Raw genomic sequence first — 22,175 nt, 5'->3', positions numbered from 1 at the left:
AATTCCCGGAAATCAGTGAAGCCGCACCAAATTGTACACACGCATAGACATAAGCTCCCTAAATGTATCTTTTCATCAAGATCCATGAATTATTTCGTCATGAATAAGAGAAGATGTCCAAAACAAAGAAAGAAACAAAGTTTTGCAATGTGAAAGAAAGAGATGGATTAATAAATCCAGGATCCACCTCCCTGTCTGGATCCTAAGCAAAAGTTAATGGGTCCTTTCATTAGGAAATTAATGGAGACAGCTGGCTCCATGAAGAAAGAAAGATATTGTTTGGTTTTGGATATAATTAAAAATAAATAAAGCAACTGTCGAATATCCCAGTTTTACAATAATCTGAAATGTTGTTTTTACCCTCATGGCCGCCGTAGTTTGATAAAGCACTATATTTAAAATCTGTTGGTTTGATATCGTGTGATATTGTGTGGCAGTGCCTTGCTCTGATCGTCAGGTGGCGCTGGAACACAACACATCTGTCTCCTTGTTGACTTTCCAGTAATTCTAATAGGATGAAGCAGAGGTCCGTGTTCGTGCGGGGATTATCCCACATGTAGTGTGGGCTCCTACAACTGAGCCTGAACGCATCATCTGCCGTTTTCATTCAACCGCAACGTAACGTTTGTAGCGCAAATCACCGCAGGATTATTCTCAATCTCAACTGCTGAATGAAATAACACATGTTGGACACACTGATCATGTATGATCATAGTGTGTAAGATCATAGTGTGTATGATCATAGTGTGTCTGATTAGAATGTGTATGATCAGGGTTGTAAGAACAGTGTTTGTATGATCATAGTGTGTAACAACAGTGTTTGTATGACCAGTGTTTGTATGATCATAGTGTGTAACAACAGTGTTTGTATGACCAGGGTTTGTATGATCATAGTGTGAAAGAACAGTGTTTGTATGATCATAGTGTGTATGTTCAGAGTTTGTGTAGGAGTCTGCAGCAGAAAACAGTAGAAGAAGAAACAGGGCGTCTGTCGTGTGTCGACGTTAATTCCTCTGGATCAGGAAGCTCCTGTCAACTCTGCCACAGATAGTGCACACAAACACAGAGGCATCACTCTCAGCCTTTTTTCGTGGCTCGCTCTGATACTATACATCACCAAGTACTCACCATTACCACAGTACACCCATAGATAGATAGATAGATAGATAGATAGATAGATAGATAGATAGATAGATATTGATTGAATTGATATTGATCCTGAAGAAGATTTAGGAGATATTGTGGTTAAAACTGTGGTCGATCAACATTTCCACTTCAACCAACATTAATCTTCCTCTGATTTAGTTTTACTGTGTTCTGGGCATTTCCACTGTATCGTCAGAATGCAAAATCTAAAAATAAATTCTCACAATAATAATATTGTTATATGAAAAGACACACTAACTGTTTTCTATATAAGAAAAAATCCAAACAGTTTCCAAATTACTGGCTTTTTGAGGGCTTTAACATACTAAAATTCGTACGCAAATTGACAGAAAATTAGAAAGTGTATTCTGGAGGCATTTCCAATGAGAATGACAAAATGGCTCAACGGTTTTTGTTTATTTTGTAATTTTTTTTTTTTTTTACTTAATAAATGTTATGTTAAATTTTTGATTTTCATCAAAGGTTTGTGATTTGTATCTTTTCCATGAACTCAGGAGCAGCAGCAGAAGCGTTTCACACGGTCACTGGGTACTCATGCATCTCTCTGGTATAGACGATCTTTGTGTGTATAGTACGTACACTGGCTGCCTGCTTGGCTCTGACCGGAGCAGCTACCGGGCGACTCTCTCGTGTCTTCACCGCGGACCGCTGCGTCTCTTACGGTCGAGTCCGGTTCGTCGTCGGGGAATCTCAGTCCTCCAGCGTCCCGTTGTTTGTGGTCGCGACACCGGCAGCTGCTAAGCTCAGAGGCTCGCTGGCTAACGGAACGGCGGCAGAGAGTAGCCAGCAGGTCGGACCGAGGCGCAGGGGACGTTAGCAAACAAGCTAATTAGCCAGAAGGACCGAGCCTGGATTATTGTCCCTAATCAAAGAGGAACCGAGCGAGTCCGCGGAGAACCTCACTGCGGCAGCAACATGAAGATCACGGTGGAATTCGAGGAGTGTTTGAAGGACTCCCCGCGGTTCAGGTGAGTGTCCGGCGTTTGTCCCCGTTTCTTTGAGTTGTTATTAATTTATGACAGAGGGGGAAAGTCTGTTAGCTGCTGGACGCATTTACCAGCTAGCTGCCTGCTACTTTTCTATTTTTGTCTGAAAGGAAGCCGGGGAGCAGAGGAGAGCGACAGGGGAATCAGACCCTCACCGACCGGTGGGCTGAGCCCTTGTGTTCTGTTCCAGTGGTTGTACATACATTATATAAACATATTTAAAATGCAGGAAGTTACACACAGTTCCACGGGCTGGTGTTAATGCCTTTTCCAACATGCTGAGGGACACTGTATGTCAACCGACGCCGTGGGTCAGTGGCTCTGCCCCCCGAGATTTAATTACCTCCCCGGGGTCATGAGCACAATAACTGAACCGATCTGCCTCCCACTTGTTGTAGGGATGGGACATGGGCCAGAGAGGAAACCATTACGCTTTGGTATATATTCATTTTAGAAAGGCAGATCCTCAGGATACATGTTATGGACCTGGCTGTACAGAAACGAGTGTATGAGTTTCATCCCTTCATTTGATTTCTGTTATAGGAGCCAGACATTCTACTGAGCGTCATTCTGGTTTTTATTTTATACCCTTCACCCGATTACAAGATATCAGATAACTCCAGTTATATGTTCTCTTGTAGGTGTTTCTTTTGGACGGGCATGGGTCTCACTTCTCTCCCAGCAGCCACAGGACCTGGTTCCTCCCAAAATGTGCAGACTTTGCAGGATTTGACCACTGTAAATGTCATGTGCAATATGCAAATATTCAAAATACTCAGTTTACAATGATGTTTTGCAATGAAAAGCCAGGATTTAGAAAATGTTTGGCAATGTCTCCCCATTAATCAATATTTTCGTTCATTTTTCTTGATTGATCAACTATCAAAAGAGTTTTGGTAGAGGATAACTTTCCTGTTGATCACTTAATCAATTACTCTGAATAATTTCAGACCCCCCACCCCCCCAACAACATATTTTGTTCTTTATTACTGAAGATGAAAAAAACTTTGAGATGTAAATGTGACAAATATTCTCATTGTAGAAGCTGACACCAATAAACCTTCAATATTATTACCTCGATGATTAGCTGACCAACATCAAATTCATCAGCAACTGATTTTATAACAGACTAATTGACTGACTCAGCTTTCAGGTATTGAGCACAGTAGGTAATACATCCCAAAACTCACCATCTATTTTCATTATCCATCAGTGTTATTTTTTTTTTAATAATTAGTAGAAGTACTAGTAGTCATAAGTATTTAGCAGAAGTTATGACCTCTAAGTAATGGATGGATGATCACTTTAGTGTAAATGAGCCCCTCAGCAGTTGGGTCAGGTGGTGGCTGATCATGTGATGTATTCCGAGGAGCTTTCACATCATCACTCAGTCTTCTCTTCCACTTGTCAAGGAGAAGTTTTGGTCAGATGGGATGTTTGCTCTCAACTTCCTCCTTCGCCTGAATTTGCGTTGTACAGAGATTTGAGAAGGCCCCTCCCTCCTTCCTCCCTCAGCCCCCGCTCCCTCCGCTGCTGCTGCTGCAACATCCTCTCCCACAAAAACGAGGAACAGATGTTAGAAAGTTGTTTGCAGAAGAATGGATCTTTTTTTAATCTGAGCATTTCCTTTGGGGGTTTGGATAAAGGAAAAGTTCCCAGTCAGCTGTGTGACTTGAAGTTGGTTGGAAAATGATGCTGAACAATCTAATTGGTCTATTATTCACAAGCATTTCTTCAAAAGCAATACCGCTGAGGGCTTGTAGTTGTCGCAACCAGCAGTTATTTTCATTATTGTGTTTGTCAGTGGGTCTAAATTGTCAAAAATTGTACAAAAACATCCAAAGTGACTTCCACAACTGCCTCTTTTATGTAAAACTACACCAAAAGAATCATGAAGAAAAGTAGAGAATCCGGCTATTTGGCCATATTTTGTGTCTTGTCCAAGTTTTGCTTGAAAAATTACAACCATTGGTCACTCAGCCAACCAAGTAAAGGATCAATCATTTTAGCCCATTATCTAAACATTTCGGTCTCGTCTCCTTCAATTCCGCTCACATTCGATCGATTGTAGATAACAGTAAGTGCTGAGTTGCTGCAGGATGTTCGAAGCCGTCTGTGTCAGTGCTGTTACAGTAAAGTAAGGAAACTACTACTGTCTGCTGAGCCGCAGACAGTCTGTGGTAAACTCACATTGTCTGAAAGTTAAGCCTTTAACCAACGACTCTCAGTCCATAAACAATCCCATGTTCCCATGAACTTTAAATCTTTCTTCCCTGATAAAAGTTAGACATTTATGTTTGAAGTATCATCCCTGACCATTAATAGATAGTGAACTACGACAGGCAGACCCAAAGACTATTGAATTCAACTATTGAATGTAGACTGGACATATGAAATGACATGTCAAATGTGCCGCTATAAATATGCAATGCACCCCTCCGAATATTGTAAACAACTTGGAGCTAAAACAATTGTCTAATTTAAAACTTATTACAAACATTGCTAACTTTATTTACTTCCGTCTTCTCATCTATGTAATGTCCACCTGTTTCACCTGTTTTCCATCGTCCACATGTATAATTACAGTTTCCAATTAGTCATTATGAGTTGTTTTTGATTACAAGCTGTTCCTGTGCTGTAAAGTGTGTCGTACAACTGTGACAAGTTACATGTGACAGAAGCTGTAAATCTGATCCAGACATGGACAATGTTATTAGCACCTATTAGAAAATATTTATTAAACCTCTATTACAGGTTGTAGCAGAAATGTGACATTTACCAAAGCATTCATAATACTGGTGTATGAATTGCAACATTATACAAACCTTCTGCTCTCTGGTAAATCACCTAGTCTGATGGGAAGCCACTTCCCATGATCCTCGGTGCTGGGTGCCACGGCTAAGCGCATAGCCTCATCTCTCCCTCTCATCTCTATCTATATTTTGATCGACCTTTGGCCTTGTTTTGGAGTCATCTGTCAAAGTTTCCTGACTTTAAAGTCGTCTGCGGGTTCATCCTGACGAGTTGGTGCTGATCTGAGGTTTTCACGGCAGTTTTCCACTTTGACCACCATCGTTTTAATGTCATTTTTCCAAACCCCCACTCGTTATGTTTAGCCAGAGAAAAGGACAGGGCAGGAGAGAAAGACAGAACGGATGAAAACATGGAATATACACCAGTGTGAAGCAGCTCTCCCTCGCTGCAACATCTGTTTCCATTTTGGTGTTTGCTTTCAACTCTGTGCCAGCGAATATGGAGCCCCCAAATGCAGAGAGGGTTGTTTTCAAGTGGTGATTTGGCACACCCCACACTTTTTTTTTCTTCTGCTCTCATCCTCATTTGAGTTAGGAAGCTGTCTTTGGTTATATACCATGCTTTCAGCCCGGAGGAGAAATGCACTAGTGCAAAGAATTATGTATTTTTTGGCAGTAAACCCTGGTAGCCTAGTTTTCCACTTGAGAGTAGACATTAGTCTCTGCCTTGAGAGCTATGAGAGTTTTAAATTCCCATTCAGAGGACTGTGGCTTTTCTCTCCATATGTATATAAACACAAATATTGCTCCACATTCAATATGCCTTTCTCTTCTGTAAGGTCCCAAAGTATCTGCCGTGTATTTTTCATATTATGTTAGCAACATGATATTTGTATTGATAGTTTAAGGCTTGATTTTCATGGCATTGACCAATCTTTGTAACATATGTGGAGCTGAGGTATTATGATATCCTTAACAGGGTGTTCAAGAAAGCCTCACATCAAGAAATTAAATCCTAAAACCTTACAAAAGAATGGTGGGTATGTTTCTATACAGAGTAGACATAAACTGCCTGGACCAGATGAGCTAATTTCTGTAATTAACAGCAACATGTTTATCTTGATTCTCATCCTTATCGCCATAATGTGATTACTCGCTCCTGATTGGTTTGGCTGATTGTGAGGTTGGCTGAGCCCAGTGAGATGAAGTCACCAGTCGCACAGTTCCCCCTGAGTCACTGACAGCAGCTGCAGAAGCAGCAGAGCACCATCAGTCTCTGAGAGCTCATTCTGTGATCCACTCTCATTAGTTTCCCCAGGGAGTCCTGTTACAGGCTTGTTAGCATGCCCGGGGTTGTTGCAGGTTGATTTAATTGAGCTGCAGACCATTTCCCTTTAATGGTTATTAATTAAGGAGATTAACAGCTAATGAAATATGAGGTATACTCTTTTTAATGCTACAGCAGGAGAAAGTACACCCAAGTGAATAATGTACATACATGTACCGTTATCTTATCTGAGCTGTAACAATGAAAGAACATTTAAGTAATCTTCTTTTAGAATGGTACAGACATTATTTTTAACTTATTTTAATCAATCAGTCCATATTATTCAATTAATCATTCAAGTAATTGATCAACAATCAAGTTAATGATTCTCAATTTTTTATAGTTAGGTTTTAAATTGATTCTCTCGCACACATTACATTAATGACAAAAATTTGAAATCTCTTACAATCTCGCCGTTTATTTCTAAAAATACTGTCGCTGTGACTTCCACCTTCTCCTCAGTGTGAGTTTCCTTCCTACAGTTTGTATGTGACGTAGGACAGCCGAGGATAAACAGTCAACACAAAAATTGGCCTTAATGTTCATTCATTACATCATCAGGCAGAATTTCCCCATAGCCTGTGTCAGTGTTTATATTTAAGTAATTACCTCATCTAGTTGTTGAAGCTTGTGCGTGTAATGGTGGGTTTTACCACAGCGGGACCCCTCCTCCCCATCAGCACTGCTCTGCTCTCTAACAATCACAGGATCTTCGTCACAGCACTGAAGCTCACCCCATTCTTTACATTTCCATCCACAGTAACAAATTCAAAGTGTTCAATTGTTCACCACAGCCACCAGTGTTATTACAGTGCAGTAGAATACACCTTTTAATTCCTAATATACAGCTTTCATGGCAGGTGTTGGACTGAAAATGATAAACACTAAGGCAATAAACATTTTTGACTTAAAGATCAGGACAGTGTTGACAACAAAAACACTGGAAGGAAGAAGAAATGACAAAAGACCGTGGGACACTGTACAAAATATAATTAGGAAACATCAAAGAAAAGCTGTCAGAAATAAGTTAATTGGATTTGTCATACTCATTTTGAAGTAAACTGGCTTTGGGCTAACTTTGGAGTGTAAGGCTGTATTATGCAGGCAAATATAAATATGGTATTGGACTCAGTGCTGGCAGATACTCAACCTTAGATGACTCAATTTCGGTCATTATAGATACAACTATATCAGTCCCCAAATATGACAGATTTTTATTGATAAAATCCATTAATTAGTACTTGGTAAATAAGTGTTATTAAAAAAAGAAAAAAAAAGTGTAAGAGTTCCTTCTTTCTAAGCCCATGTCCCATCTTGCCACCAAGTTTTGTGGAAAACACTAATTTGTTTTGGAGTAATCCTGCTGACAAACAAATAAACAAACAGATTAGGGCTGAAAGCACGAGTTAATTGGTGAAGGAAATTAGTTAACTAATCATTACAGCCGTTCATGACATTCCCTATATAGGCAGCAGTTCAGATCGTACAATGGAAACAGATTTTCAGTCAAGCAATACTATCCCCCAAAGTGCAGAACATCTGCAATAGAAAATATCTTCCACTTATTAGGAAAGTTAAGTGAAGAGCAGGTGGTCTTTGATGTGAGCTCATTATATCTTTGAAGTGCCAGCTTCGTTTGTGCCACAGGCTCAACTGAAGACGTGTGCTGGCTCCGTAAATTACAAACGTGCTCAATGACTTGAGTCCTGCATGCAGAGTGCACACGGCCGGCTGCCAACAGCCAGACACACAGTCAGAGAGCCTGCACTCTTTGTTTTGGAGACTGGTCAGTGAATCAGTGCAGAAGAATGAGATGTCTTCATTCTTACTGGAGACAGTGCTCTATAGCTCTGACTAACAGGTGGGGGTTTGTCCTCTCTTCCTGTTTTTTAATGATGGGTCGTGAAAAGTGTTTAAAGTGCTATTATGTTCTGAGCTCAGACAAAAAGATGTTTGTATGTGAACTTACAAATAGAGGACTGGACAGAGATTGTAAAAACTGAACCGTTCTCCTGGCCCACAGCAGCTCCTGAGAGTCAGTTAGACTGACCTACAAGTCCGCTCTAAATGGTGGTTAACGACGCAAAATACCACGTTTGCAGAGTTTGGCTAACATTATAAGTGTTAGCGCCAGCAGCCTTCTCTATATGCCAGTTAATGTCCACTGTCTTGTGGTCATGCATCAGCCATGTTTGTGTGGTTATGTCACTTTTTTCTGACACAGCTGACGTACAAATGTTTTTTAATTTTCTCGATCAAAATACCTACAAACCAGTTTCCAACGTGTTTGTTTGCAACTAGTGATGGGTGGCTACGTAACTTAAATGCAACAGTTAATGTACATTGTTGTACTACATGTCAAGAGCTGAGTGGAAGCCAAGTCAATAGGCGTCGAGATAGAAACATAAAAGTTAGTTTGTGATATTTAAAATGTAGTTTAAAGGACATGGTAGGAGATACTGACTAATATCATTATCGTGCAAATATTAGAACATCTCTTTATTTATCAGACTGATGAAATTCAAGCAGTTGTCTTCTGTTCTAGTCGTTCAGTACTTTGGACTTATATTGTGGTGTTGCATGTTAAGTTAACCTAAAGAGAACTAGGACTGAAACATTTCCTCACTGATACTGAAGAAGTCTCTTTCTTGCTTCTTTTCTTCTTTTCTTCATGGGCTGTCGCCAGCTTTACCCTCACCGAGATGTCTTGGTTCCTTAATTTATGTGGTTTCAATTAGTGAAAAGAGGTTCTAATCCTTTGTGTCATGTTTCCTATTACTTTTCTGCTGAAATGTCCTCTGACCAGTCCTGCTGTGTCATGGAGAGAGAGAGTCCTCCCTTGGTTCCAAAGGTCAACAAATTATGTGGATTAGATTTCTCTTTACAGCTGAGTGAGCAAAATCAAACACTGTGTCGTCATAGCAAATCCATGTTGAGACGATCATATGACACTTATTTTGTTAGGAGCTGGGACAGAACTTGTGAATAAAAACAACAACAAATTATCCTCAATTCTAATAATCCGTTTTTTGAGGAATAGAAGAAATAACTGGCTACTGTTCTTCCATGTGAATATTTTCAGTGTTTCCATTTCTTCTCTTTGATACATTTTCATTTCAAAAAAGCTATTTGAAGTGTGGCTGCAGTAAATTAATATTTCGCAACTGTTAAATAACCTACAATTTTCTTGATTGTTATTTTGGTCCATAACATAATGTCATTTTCACAGTTTCTGTAATATTTTCTTGCTTTGTCCAACCCGCAAGGATTTTTGACTGAAACAGGGGCGGTGTGGCCAAGGGGTAGAGCGGGCGTTCTCCAACATGAAGTTTGCCGGTTCAAACCCCACTCTTCCCCATCTGCATGCCGAAGTGTCCTTGGCAAGATACTGAACCCCCAAATGGCCCCTCATAAATGTTGAGTGTACTAAAAATCTGAGTCGCTTTGGACAAAAGCGTCAGCTAAATGACATGTAATGTAACATGTAATGAAACACTTAATAGATTGTCAAAATAGTTGCCAGTTTGATTAATCAATTTATCATTTCAGCACTAAATTGAACATCGAACATACTTGAAACACAAATACCTAAAATGGACTGAACTCATGTCATTCTGATAGTAACATATAGTTGGATGTATTTATCATGGTACCTTGTCCCAATTTGATGTGATTTTGCTAATTGTTGCATCTGAAATACAAGAAAAAATTCCAACAATTCCGTATCACCGTCATCATGATTACATCTTTACATCAAGCCAAATGCTGGTCCGCTTTGGCGGCAGCTGCCACCTTTGTTGAGTTTACAGGAGCCACATATCAGATGTTTGGCTCACTTTAATCACAGAGCCGAATACCTGCATCATGTGAGCTGTATCCTTATCATCTAGTCTTTGTTATAGCCCCATGTGGGCTCTTTAGAGATTATTGAGACCATAATGCAATGCTGTGATAACATTTTTTTCACAAGACATTTATTTTCTTATAGTTTTGGAAATATGGGTCAACTTAACCTCTTATTTTCTTATTTTCAGTTGTCTGGGAGAATTCAGATTAACTCTGCCCTCACTGACAGAGAACATGAAACAAATTTATAATTTTTCGTATAAAACTTCAGTGATTTCTATCTCTTTATCTAGTTTTCAACACTCGACCCAAAATTTATTTAATCCCAACATAGTCATTTTGCACTTATTTTTGTTTCAACACCAATGTAACGTACCTTCCCAGATAATGTAGGTGCAATATCTTTGTGTTAAAATCTATGCACCTGACAACAAACATTTGTTTTGTGTACCCTCCTCGTTATTGAAGTCTCTCTAAACTATATGATTTACTTATTAGGTGCACCTTCATGCACCCACTGAAGGACCTTGTCAGGTAAATACTAAAGTCAGAACACCTTTGTTTGACCTGCAAACGTCCAACAAGCTCATTTGGTAGTTGACCTTTTCAATCAAGAATGAAGTTAACCAGTGAGCGAATGTGACATTGTCCCGGCTGTGGTCCGGGTCAACTCAGTTTGAGGAAAAGTTGGCCCTTAAGTAAAAAGGCTTAAGGGTTTTATTTCCACAAGAGCAACTGAGGTAACAGCTTTCTCCAAATAAATGTTCATATCCCCGTACTTTTGAACTCCTAGGGATTTGTGATCAACCATCTTCCATTTAAGTGTTAACATTTATCAAGATATATTCCAAGACGTACTGGAAATGTAACACCAAACAGGGAGTATGCATCACACAATGAATTCTACTGTTACAGCCCTCCCAGAATCTTTGGTGTGTATTTGAGAATCCTCAATAAAACCAACAACTCAGTTTGGTTCAGACTAGCTTTGGAAAGAATGCTGGATCAGCAGCAGTTTCAGTTTATCAGTAGGAATTCAACATTGCCAGTTTTTCTCTGAAGTTTCTTCTCCTCTTCTTCGGTTTGTGATTCATTTTTCTCTTGTATGAGTACAAATATTTATGTCCACCTCATTTTTCCACTAGAAAAGCGCTATATAAATACAAAACCATTTTCCATTGTGCGTTAGAAAGTCTGATTCTGGTTCTCTTCCTCTGCTCATTATCTAGACTCAGGCAGGTTGGACATGCTCCAAGGTCAGAGCTGTGAGGCAATGGCCCAGATTTACTTTTTGCCAGAGCCCCTCCCTTTCTTATCCTCTGTCAGCACTTTCACAAGTTCACTCTGCAGACTTGAATTTCAATATCAGGTGGACGCAGTCATGTTCATGTAGTTAAAAAAACCTGAGAGTGAAGGACTGACAAAGGATTGAGTTCCCAAACTAATCCCTTCCCTGAGAAAGACAGCTGAATGTGTCTGACCTTTTCCCAGTCACCCTTCCTGCTATTGACTCATTTAAATGCATTTACCTCTGAGAGCAGCAGCCTCAGCAGGTGTTCTACTGTTGGCCCCGGGGCAGGTAAACTGCAGCAGGTTGGGTCAGATAAAGACAAAACTACAGGGGATTTTTGTTTTGGTGTCTAAAAAAAATACAGCCAAGCATTAATGTTGGCGAGCCTGTGGCTGTTGTAGTCTTTGCATTTGTACTGTAACTGCAAAATGTCTTGTGTATAAAAAGAAAAATACAGGAACAGGCCAAATTCTCTTAAATCCCGAAATTACAGGTTTCAGAGGAAGTCGTTAAAGAAATGGACTTTGCCCGAAGCAGCTGACAAAGGCAAACAGTGCTCGGAACATGCTCTTTAGCTTTGACCGGGGTTGAGGTCTGTGAGAGGGAAAGAAGCTCTTAATTGCTTTTGACCCTGTTACTGGCCTCCTCGTCTGAAGTCCTCATTTAATCCTGCTGTGTTTGGATTGAGAGTAAAGCCTCGTGATAATGGACAGTACAGTGTTTCATCTCTGTGAAGCTGCTTCCATGTTACATATTTCAAAAATCTTTCACGGTAATGGCTGTTACAGTTTAAGTTTGTATGAACCAAATAGGGCTCACAATACAGCCTTGAGGGGGTGTGGGTTTAGTGTGAAGGGGCTGGATCTTAACATATTTGGCTGAATTAGGCTCATGTTAGTTTTGCAGACTCAACAGTGAGGTTTTGGTTTTCATATAATCCAGCTTGCTGAAAGATGGAATCGCCCCCCATGTCTGCTTTTCTGGTTATTACAGAATAAACCGGCCAGTTAGCTCTGATCTCAGAATTAGCAGTGAAGAAGCAGTCCTGAGGGTTTGGTGAGTTAGTCATGGACTTAATGAAGGCATATTCCTGGTCACACTGAGGCTGTTACGCAGCCAGATAATTGGTTCGTCTCCAATAAGCATTCTACCTCGTGAGATTTCAGCAAAGTTATTGCAGTTTCTAAGGACAGACGACCTACAGTGCTTTATCTTACTCAGTCAAATCAATTACTTTCTGTTGCAGGAGTGTCTTCCAAGGCTTAAAGGTTGCATTTGTTCAGTGTTGTGTCTTGCTGATGTGGCACAACTGTAAAAGACAATTCAATAAACGTGATGAATTATACCACACCAAGCACTTTTTTGATTCTAAAATCTTTGGCTGTAGTCTATACATTCAGCAGGAGCTGTGAACTGCTCATCCTCACATCCCTTATTGAAAACACAGCTCAGTCTGTCTCTTGTTTTTCCCTGACAGTGGCCAGATGTTGGCAGCTGTCAGTCTGATACCGTATGGAAGAACAAGCAGCTTGGGGGGGGGGAGACACCGTCTGCTGCTACTGCGGGGGGCCTTTCTTAATCCCCACCACATACACACACAAACGTGTGCACAAAGTGCTGCATATTTTGTCAGTGCTCCCTTGAATGTAGAAAATTTAATCAACATTCAAGCTTAAAACTAATATTCCTATCTTCAGAGATTTACCCTGAGAGCAGGAGGATAACAGCCTAGATGAAGTAAAGCGGCACCAGTATGTCTAGGCCTTTTCAATGTTTCTATTGTGTAAAGTTTCCTTTCTGCAAATTATTACTGCTAAACTCTTTTTGATGTGGAACATGCATCTGAGCTGTGTGACAATTGTGTGTCCACAAAACCACTGCTTTTCTCTTGTCTTTCCTTTGGTGCTTGTTGTTGCTTTTCTTTTTGATCAGTGCTTACAGCATCAGCTCAGACTTTATTGGCTTATTCCTGAATCTGGTGAGAGTTTGAAAAGTGTTGTTGTGATATGGTGCAGCTGAGTTCAGTCTGCTCTGTATCCTGATCTCTAAACAGGTTACAATGTCTTGTTTATTACCCGTTTGCCCACTTTTTAAGTTTAAAGTGTTAAAAAGATGTTCATCTGCCACTTATCTATTGGGTACCAGACTGAAGTAAGGTCACAGTAACGCGATGAACGGTGTAGGGATTAGCTCAGGGAGGCTGTGCTGGGATAAGGTCTTTGAGTTTCTTCTTCGCCTGTCGAGGCACCGTGAAGCTCGTAGGCTGTTGATCCTGTGGAGAGCCAAGCTGTGCTTTGTCAGGTTTTTAAGGGCACAATGCCAGACCTGACTCCAGCCCTGCGGCATTACCCAAAATGGCAGCTCTCAGTTTGGCTGCCTCTAATGGAGTGAGTGTCTGCATGTGCTTGTCTCAGTACTTCACAAGTATATACTGTCATGTATTACAGCTCTAGTTTTCAGAGGAAGTAATTGTAGAGTATGTGCGCGCTGGTGAAGCGGAATTGTTGCGTTTAACTTAAGTCTCTCTTGTATTTAAAAAATGATTGACATGCAAAAAGTGTTCTGTTTCGCATAAGAGTCTTACCATAGCTAGCACTGTGTAGATTAATATTTTGTTTGATTCATTCATTCTTATCTGATATGTTTGTATGTGGTGACAGATGATATATTGGAAATTGATAATAACGTGGCAAAGATGGTGAATCATATTGGCACAGGGTTCTTCACACAATGATTTCCCTCCAGTGTATCTTTTCTCTGTGCTTTAATCAAGCATATAAACATGTCTCCATGTCAGTGGAGTTGATTCCATTGAATTGTGGTTACACTTGATTTCAATCTTTTTTTCTGTCTCAACAGAGCCACCATAGAGGAAGTAGAGGGGGATGTGTGTGAGTTGGAATCCAAGCTGGACAAAGTGAGTACCACCCATGAAAAACATTGCTTAATTGTTCATTTGTTCTACTGTGTGAACTGGCAGCTACAGAGGCCATCCTGTGAGTGGGAAAATGTTGGCTTGTCTCTGGCCTTGTCCCCCTGTACATCCTCTGACAGATTGAGTAAGACTTTAATATAGACACTGTCAGGGTGCGAAGTACGCACTGGCAATCGGGTCCTCCCCTCCCTAGTGCTCCAGTGTTGTGCTGAGGCGAGCGCAGGTCAGCGGGAGAGTTAGGAGGAAGGGTAATACAGCACAATACAGCCCCAATCCTGAACCAGCAACAGGGACATAGGAAGTGTTTAAAATACATTTTGATGACAACTGTCATGTAAGTAAATCGACTATATGAATTAAGTAAACCACCATAAAACTGTGAGTAAACACTATTTTGTATTTTAAAAGTTACGTAAATGTTTTTTTACATAGCTGTTTTTGCCTATTGGGGATATTTCCTTAAGCTGGTTCAGATTGCTGTCACATTCATAGTATGCAATATCACAGTTCATTTCACCCATTCAGCTCAAATTAACTTGCCCAAAGTAAAAAAAACACAGCCAAACAAGTACCCAACCCTGTTAGGAAAAGGATTCTTTCTAACAATGGATCTCTACACAACCAAGAGTATGTTCACTAGCTGAGGACGAGGCCTCGAGCTTAGAAGATCACAGCATATTGTTCCTGGACTAACAGAGTCCCGCCCTCCTCATCGCCCCACCACTGTGACTCAGCCCAAGCATCAGTTCCCTTTTTTCTCCACAGAAGAACGATCTGGGGAGTGGGTGTGTCTAAGTATGTGTGTGTTTGTGTGTGTGCGTGAGCTGAGTGATCATGGACTAAAGAGACCACAGTTCAACGTTTTCATTGTACATCCTATGTTCCACACATGCTCACACAAATGTGCTTGCAAATGTAAGCACATTTTAACCGTTTTAATGTGTCAGGTGTTGGAATAAGTTTTCTTGAAGGAGAGACTTTTTCAGTTTTATTTCTTTTTTGCATTTTGATCACTTAGTAATGAATTAAGGAAACTGCTTAAAGTTCTCATTCTTCGTTGAGTGTGTTGTTGTTATGGAGCAGCTTGTCTGCATGGGCACATTGTGTCTGTGTCATCATCTCCTATTTAGTAGTGTAGAGAGAAAGGCCAGAGTTTTTTGTTAATTTAAGTTACCTGTTTATATCTCTGCTGTCAGCTAGGATAAAATTACCTGTTTTTATATTATCATCAAACTGACGAAGCATCACGTTCATGCTCCACAGTTCCACCAACGACCACAAGGGTTTTAAATAAGAATGAATGACTTATTAAATTAACCAGCACAGTTTCTAAAGTGTTTTCACGGAATCTTTATCATCTATTTCTGTTTCTGTCCATTACTACATCTCTCTATTTCTTTGTCCCCCTTTTAAGTGTTTATCTCTTTGTCTTTCTCTCTCTAGTTGGTGAAGTTGTGTATTGGGATGATCGATGCTGGAAAAGCCTACAACGCAGCCAACAAGCAGTTTGTTAACGGGATCCGAGAATTAGCCCAGTCGTCCACCAGAGATGAGGTTATCGAGGTAAACAATAAAAAAAACTGTCTTGATCTCAAACATAGAAATAGTATTACTTTTTTTTGAGTGCGTGGGTGCTGGCCTCTATTGACATGTATTATGTGTTTAAAAAAAACATCAGAGTTTGAATGAGTAGTAATACGCCTTCATCCTTGATGACATTAACAGATGAAATCCATATTTAGATTTTAAAAAGCCCTATTAAATTCCTGTACCGTCCTTTGAGTCTTGCCAAGCACAGATGTTTTGTTTTGTTTTCTCACATGAATTTTGAACAGCAAGGCCAGCACTTCCTCTCTGTCTTTGTGTATGGGCCTCACTGCCTCTCCCTGGGGTTTGAACTTCAGCCACTGCCTGTATTTGGAGTTAGAAGCGTTGCCAAAATAATTCTTTCCCAATTACCATTCTGTCTCCAAAACAAAAACACAGTTTACATTAAGCCATACCGATCTGACAGAGTGTGTCTGTGCAGTCTAAGATTTAGCCTTTGGCAGAAATTTGCCCTGTGCAGTTTATTTTTATTTCATTGTTGTATTCTTAACTGTCAGGTGTAAGAATACACACTGACAATCTCTCTCCCTCTCTCTTTCTCTCTCTCTGTCTCTATCTCTCTTTCTCTGTCTGCCTTCATGTCTGTCCTCTTCTCTCCACAGTCCAGTCTGACAAAGTTTGCAGAGAGCCTGCAGGAGATGATCAACTATCACACGGTATGCTATCACTGCCATGTGAAATTGGATGTATTATCATTACTTTTTTGCTCCGCTCGACAGCTGCGTGATGACAAAACTCAGTCTGGGACAGCTATTTAACTGTCAAGAGTTTAACTTACTGCTGGGAAGAACGGAAGTAGACTACAAGAAAATCTGTTTGTGAATGTAGGGACACTAGTTAGAGGAAGGGAGGCAGAAAAAGTCCAATAACCACAAAAAAAATTGCAATACATTTAACGTGCACCCGCTTTCATTGGGGCTATTTCGAACTTTAAGGAACTTGAAAAATGTGAAGCAGAATGTTGCTGAAAATGTCTGGCTGCAGAAGCAAACACTGCCCTCCATAAAAAGTGGTTAAAGAAAAAGGCTTTGGGTCAGATGCAACAATATTTTTTTTCTTAAACCATGACTTAAATGTCAACATAGCTTTGGGATTTTTTGGTCACTTAAGAAAAAAACAAACCTTCCTCCTCAGGCGTGTAAAGTCAGCAGCGAAGCGAGTCTCTGTTGTAAAATCAGTTTGCTGCCTTGCATGTTTTCCTTGAGTGTTTATCTTTTGAAGTAAATCATGCGTTACTGAAGTAAACACAGTCATGGTCAGCTTTTTACAATGTGGTTGTTATCATGGAGGCAACAGAAATAGAGAAAACACAGATAATGTCAGATAATAAATATATATTACACCTTATCCCTTGTTTTAATTATCATTTATTTGATTTATTTTGTTTTTTTTAACCCCTATTAAACCCTCGGAGGACCTGGGACAGATCTGATTAAGTGGCTTCTCTTCCCCAGTATCCCCTTGTTGGTCTCAGTTGTCAGAATCTGGTAGACATGACGCTGACATTTAAAAATGGAGACACAACCTTTCCTCTGCTTGTGTTCTCATTAAGATGCCTTTAAGCAAAGAGAGAAGACTTGTTCCACACTGACAGTTCCTCTTTGGATCTCGCTCTTGTCATGCTTGTTTATATTAACATGTTCAGAGTGAGTTTCCAGTCTGCGTAACACGATCATGTGACATCTGTGACATGTGAGATATTTTTAGATCAACGTGTTGTCTGTGGCTGATGAACAGTTAAACAGTGCTATGGGCTTTATTAGTGGACAATAAAGACAAAGTAATTTCATAACTGAAGGGTTTGTTTGATTGTAGTGTCCAAAACACTCCATACATTCATTGTTGTTATTGTTTATGCATATACCCCTGATTATTTATATTAGAAATAGGTTACCTTTATTTTGCCAGTTTTTTGCATCAATTGATGGTCAAAAAAGACATTATAGTTAAACCTTTTGTTTTTACACTGTCCATTTGATGGAAAATTGGCAAGTTGGACTTGGTTTTCTGATCCAATTGAACAATCAAAACAAAAGGAAAAGAAGGATAACACAAGGTAAATTGATAGAGAACCTCACGTTTAAAACGAATGCATTCAACATTATTGACGCTTTTAAAGCTGCAGCATTGAACTTTGCCTTGTAGTGATACCAACCTAAAATGAAGACAAAGATTATGATCTGTTTGTAATCCTCACCAGTGTATTTTTGAAAGGTTTTGCCCAGAATTGGTTTAGAGTTCAGTTAGGGTTTGTCCAGGTGTGTTTTAATTTGCACTTTTTAAACCAAAGTCTTTCCTTGTGAATCATTTTATACATTTCCTCGATTTGTCCCCTAAACGCCTCCAGGCGCCACAGTGCGTGAGACTGTGACTCAAAAATGCAGACTGTGGTCACATCAGCTGACTGTCAGATAGTTCTTTTTTTTTTTTTTTTTTTCTACCAGTCAGCCATCTTCCAGCACATGATCCCCTCAAACACAGAGCTCAATCTGTTTTCAGTGGTGGCGTCTCATCACAGCCACACTCGTCATCTTGATTTGTCCGGCCACGAAATCCCATTGAAGTTTTTGTCCTTCCTTTTTTCTGTGTCGGAGCTCCTTTTTAAGGAAGCATTGACGTTAATAGGGGTATAACTCACAACCGAGACTAAACGAATAACGTAATATCTCATGTTAATATCTTGATGAGGGGAGTCAGCTTGTTGGTGTAAATTTAGCTGCATAATTCCACCCTGTGATGTTCTCAAAAGTCCTCATATACAGAGTTGCAGACTTGCTAAAGTGAATATCAGCTTTTTACTGTTTTTAATTTGAGTTGTAGCCTTGATGATTGACATATTCAAATAACAAGGGACAACCCTTTTTTCTTCCAAAACCGGGAGGATCATTTACACTTTTCTGTCTCTCTTCGCAGATATTATTTGATCAAGCCCAGAGATCAATCAAGACCCAGCTTCAAACGTTTGTCAAAGAGTGAGTATAAAGTGCTGTTATAATTGAAAATAATAAATGAAGGTGTTTGTTTTAAAGCATTCAGAGCTTTTCTAAGAATGACCTAAATAAACAGTTTTGTTTCATCTGTCAGAAAAAGGCAGAGCACATTAATACGGAGGGATTAAGTTCAGTTGTAAATAAATTAAAATAAAGAATACTTTAGAACATAACACACCTGCATTTCAAATCCATGTTATTATAGATGTGGAACGCAAAACGCCTTCTCTTAAACTTATGAATATGAAGAAGAAGCTCGAGGGACGTCTCGTATCTGATGTGCAATGGATTTAGACAGTGCATGTTATTACATTTGACTAAGATAACCACAAAATTGAAAAATTCAATTTCATATAATAAAGAAAATTGTGACCACAGTTCTATTTTCAAATCTACTGTGGCCCTCATTTTGCTTCCAATGATTCAGCTCTGAATATTACAGTACTAACATAGGTGCAGGAAGCAGTGGAGGCTTCTGTTGTATTTCATTATAAGGATTAGCAGTTTTTGCCGTTTGCACAACAGCGCTAAACACCCACATAAGCCGCAGCCATACTTCCCTCACAACTAGTCACTACCTTTCAGCACTCCGAAGTGACTTAATCTCACTAGGCAAAACACAACAAACAATTAATGTGGATCACAATGCTCGAGGATTCTTGTTTATCCTCCTTAAAATTACACAATCGCTTGCACATATACGCAGCAGCTTTCCAGTCACAAGAGCAGGGTCAAGAAGTTTCGCAAAATAATTTAGTTTGTTTTAAACTTTTGATCAAGGTTTTTTTTTTTACTATAAACTCCACCACTTGACATTCCTTTACAATTACTCTAGAGTCCTTCCACCCTACTCAGGTAACATGATTTGAAGTAGTGGTACTGATAAAAACTGTTATTAACATTATCTCGAAAATCTGTATATATATCATAATTGAGTATCTTCAAATGTGTTAATTGACCTTATTCCCCAATTTTCCTCCCACACAATTGAAAATGTTAACTAATAATACCAATGCACCTTGTTTCCTCTTTGCCAGTGACCTGCGTAAGTTTAAAGAAGCAAAGAAGCAGTTTGATAAAGTTAGCGACGAAAAGGAGGCAGCGCTGATAAAGAACGCACAGGCGCCCCGCAACAAGCAGCATGAGGTGGAGGAGGCCACCAACATCCTCACTGCCACACGCAAGTGCTTCCGACACATCGTGCTCGACTACGTCTTACAGGTAGGAGGGACACTTGCCAATAATATTAAAATAATCAGTTTTTCTCATATTGATAAAACAGTTGGGTGACATGTGGTGCACAGAGTCAGAAGCTTTGTTACATATATCAAGTAGCAGCTGAAAGTTAAACTTATAGAAAAGTGGTGGCCATACTATTATGGGACATGAGGTCATAATGGAATTTCTTTTAATGTGGAGTTATTCCGCATCTTGAATCCGTTAACAATACACTGCATTCTCTAGACTTATAATGACACAATATATATATATATTAAAAAAAAATATATATATATATATAGCAATATATAAGGGAGTAGTTTGCTCCTGTGTCACCCAGTGCATTCTCATTGTGGGAACTTCTGGATGTCTTTATGAGTGTAAGGTCTCGACATTACTCTGTAATAGAAATTGATTTGAACTGAATTAAGTAGATTGCTGACATGCAGCTTTTAACAAGGAAGCTTAAGAAAAAAAGCGGAGCTGAACACTAATAGCCAACATTTGCATGGGGAAGATAATATGCTGAGTCAGGTTAAAAATGCTGACGTGTTACAGTCAAGAGTGAACCACAGCTGTGTTTGATTGTGTTGCATTCAAGTTCATCCACCTGTCATGTTCAAGTTTACCACAGCACGGATTCAACCCCAAAACATCAGCAGCACACAATGATTTGATAGTACACAGAGGCATACTACATCTACTTGTAAAGCTGTTTAAATCTGATCTTGGGCTGTGAGTAGTGCTCATGCATCATTGAACACATCAGCTGAGGCCCTTCCTCTTTCCTCTCACTGAAGAATGTGTGCTGTCTTATCTCATAGGGAAACTGACGGCCCTGTTATTGAATTTGACTTCAAAGAACAGACAATGCTTCATGTGGCTCCAAAATTAGACTGAACAGAAACCCCAATATCTGGTTTCAAAATAGGTCTGGCAGTCTTCTCCACTGTCCCACTACATAATCACTGGCTCATAAAACGAAGCCTGGCTGTGAGAAATTGGTTGAGTTTTTATCTTGCCTCTTAGTGTGCTCATTGGAAATCTATACGCTGAACAGCTAGCACAGCTGATCTAAATTGGTCTCCTTTTAAAGTTTCACATTTAGGGTTGTGCCATCAGCACTTTTTACGATGCAGCTAACTTATGCAGCCATTCTCGCAGGAAGCATTTGAGACTGATTGTAGTTTTATTCTTTTTTTGTTCTTTTTGGATTGTTTTTGCTGCATTTTTGCTTAATTATACAGTGCACAGTTTACAGTGACATGCAAGATGGCAGAGGGAGAGGAAAATATATGTGAGGGGTGGTAAGGCGGACCCGCATTCATCGCATTTTAAGAATGGAGCGTGTCTGTTTTACCCTGCGGTGCCACGTAGAGCTGTGTCGTAAAATACTAAACTTTAGCCTTCGGGGTTTGTTTCATTGACGGTTATGAAGCCTAGAAATAAAATAGAATAGAGTGGAGAGCATTTGTATTGTACAAAAATACAACAAAATTACGAGTGCTACTCATGGTTTGGGCATAGTAGTAAAAAATAATACATTTCATCAATTATAACATACAGGTAAAACAACCTAATATATTCCTGACGGTCAGGGATGTACCTTGCTTACAGAAGCTCAACAAGCGAAAACATTTCACATAAAATAGAGCCCCGAACAGAAGACCAAAGAGCCACTACACTTGCCATCTTCAGATTTAATTTAATAGATGGAATGAGAGATAAACAGATACAATATTAATACACATGACAGAAAATCTGATATTACTTCAGAAATATGGGTATCTTATTTCTTTTACATCTAACAAACCTGAAAATTCCCACTCCTATATAAGGTCTGATTTGAGCCTAAATTTCACCCAAATCTGCAAGTCTGGAATTACCACAATTAACCAGCCAATTACCAACGAAATGCTGATAAATGTTTTGTGGCTGTTGTGTGCGTTTCCAGTTAAACATGTCTTGTTAGACATGCTACTTGACTGTAATCTCTGTAAAGACAAACAGGGGCCTTGTAAAAGTTATGATGCATCAGCCACTGGGATTAGTAC

General features: G+C 39.6%; 1 protein-coding gene across 3 annotated transcripts in view; it reads left to right on the top strand.

The window, feature by feature from the left end:
• The first annotated feature begins 1,747 nt into the window (after positions 1-1,747).
• Positions 1,748-22,175, top strand: part of LOC128448366 (arf-GAP with coiled-coil, ANK repeat and PH domain-containing protein 2) — a 47,495-nt gene continuing 27,067 nt past the window's right edge. For 2 of the 3 annotated variants that reach the window (XM_053430970.1, XM_053430972.1), the window contains exons 1-6: positions 1,748-2,135; positions 14,230-14,287; positions 15,749-15,868; positions 16,516-16,569; positions 18,827-18,885; positions 19,941-20,124. In XM_053430970.1, the coding sequence (XP_053286945.1) occupies positions 2,083-2,135; positions 14,230-14,287; positions 15,749-15,868; positions 16,516-16,569; positions 18,827-18,885; positions 19,941-20,124 (528 nt within the window). In that variant the 5' untranslated portion in view covers positions 1,748-2,082. Of the gene's footprint in view, positions 2,136-14,229; positions 14,288-14,493; positions 14,640-15,748; positions 15,869-16,515; positions 16,570-18,826; positions 18,886-19,940; positions 20,125-22,175 lie in introns of those variants that run through there. The other variant, XM_053430971.1, reaches the window with a different exon arrangement.

This window comes from Pleuronectes platessa, chromosome 9, assembly GCF_947347685.1.
Source record: "Pleuronectes platessa chromosome 9, fPlePla1.1, whole genome shotgun sequence".
NCBI classification, from domain to species: Eukaryota; Metazoa; Chordata; class Actinopteri; order Pleuronectiformes; family Pleuronectidae; genus Pleuronectes; species Pleuronectes platessa.
Note: the sequence above shows the minus strand (reverse complement) of the source record. Positions and strands in the feature narration are given on the sequence as shown.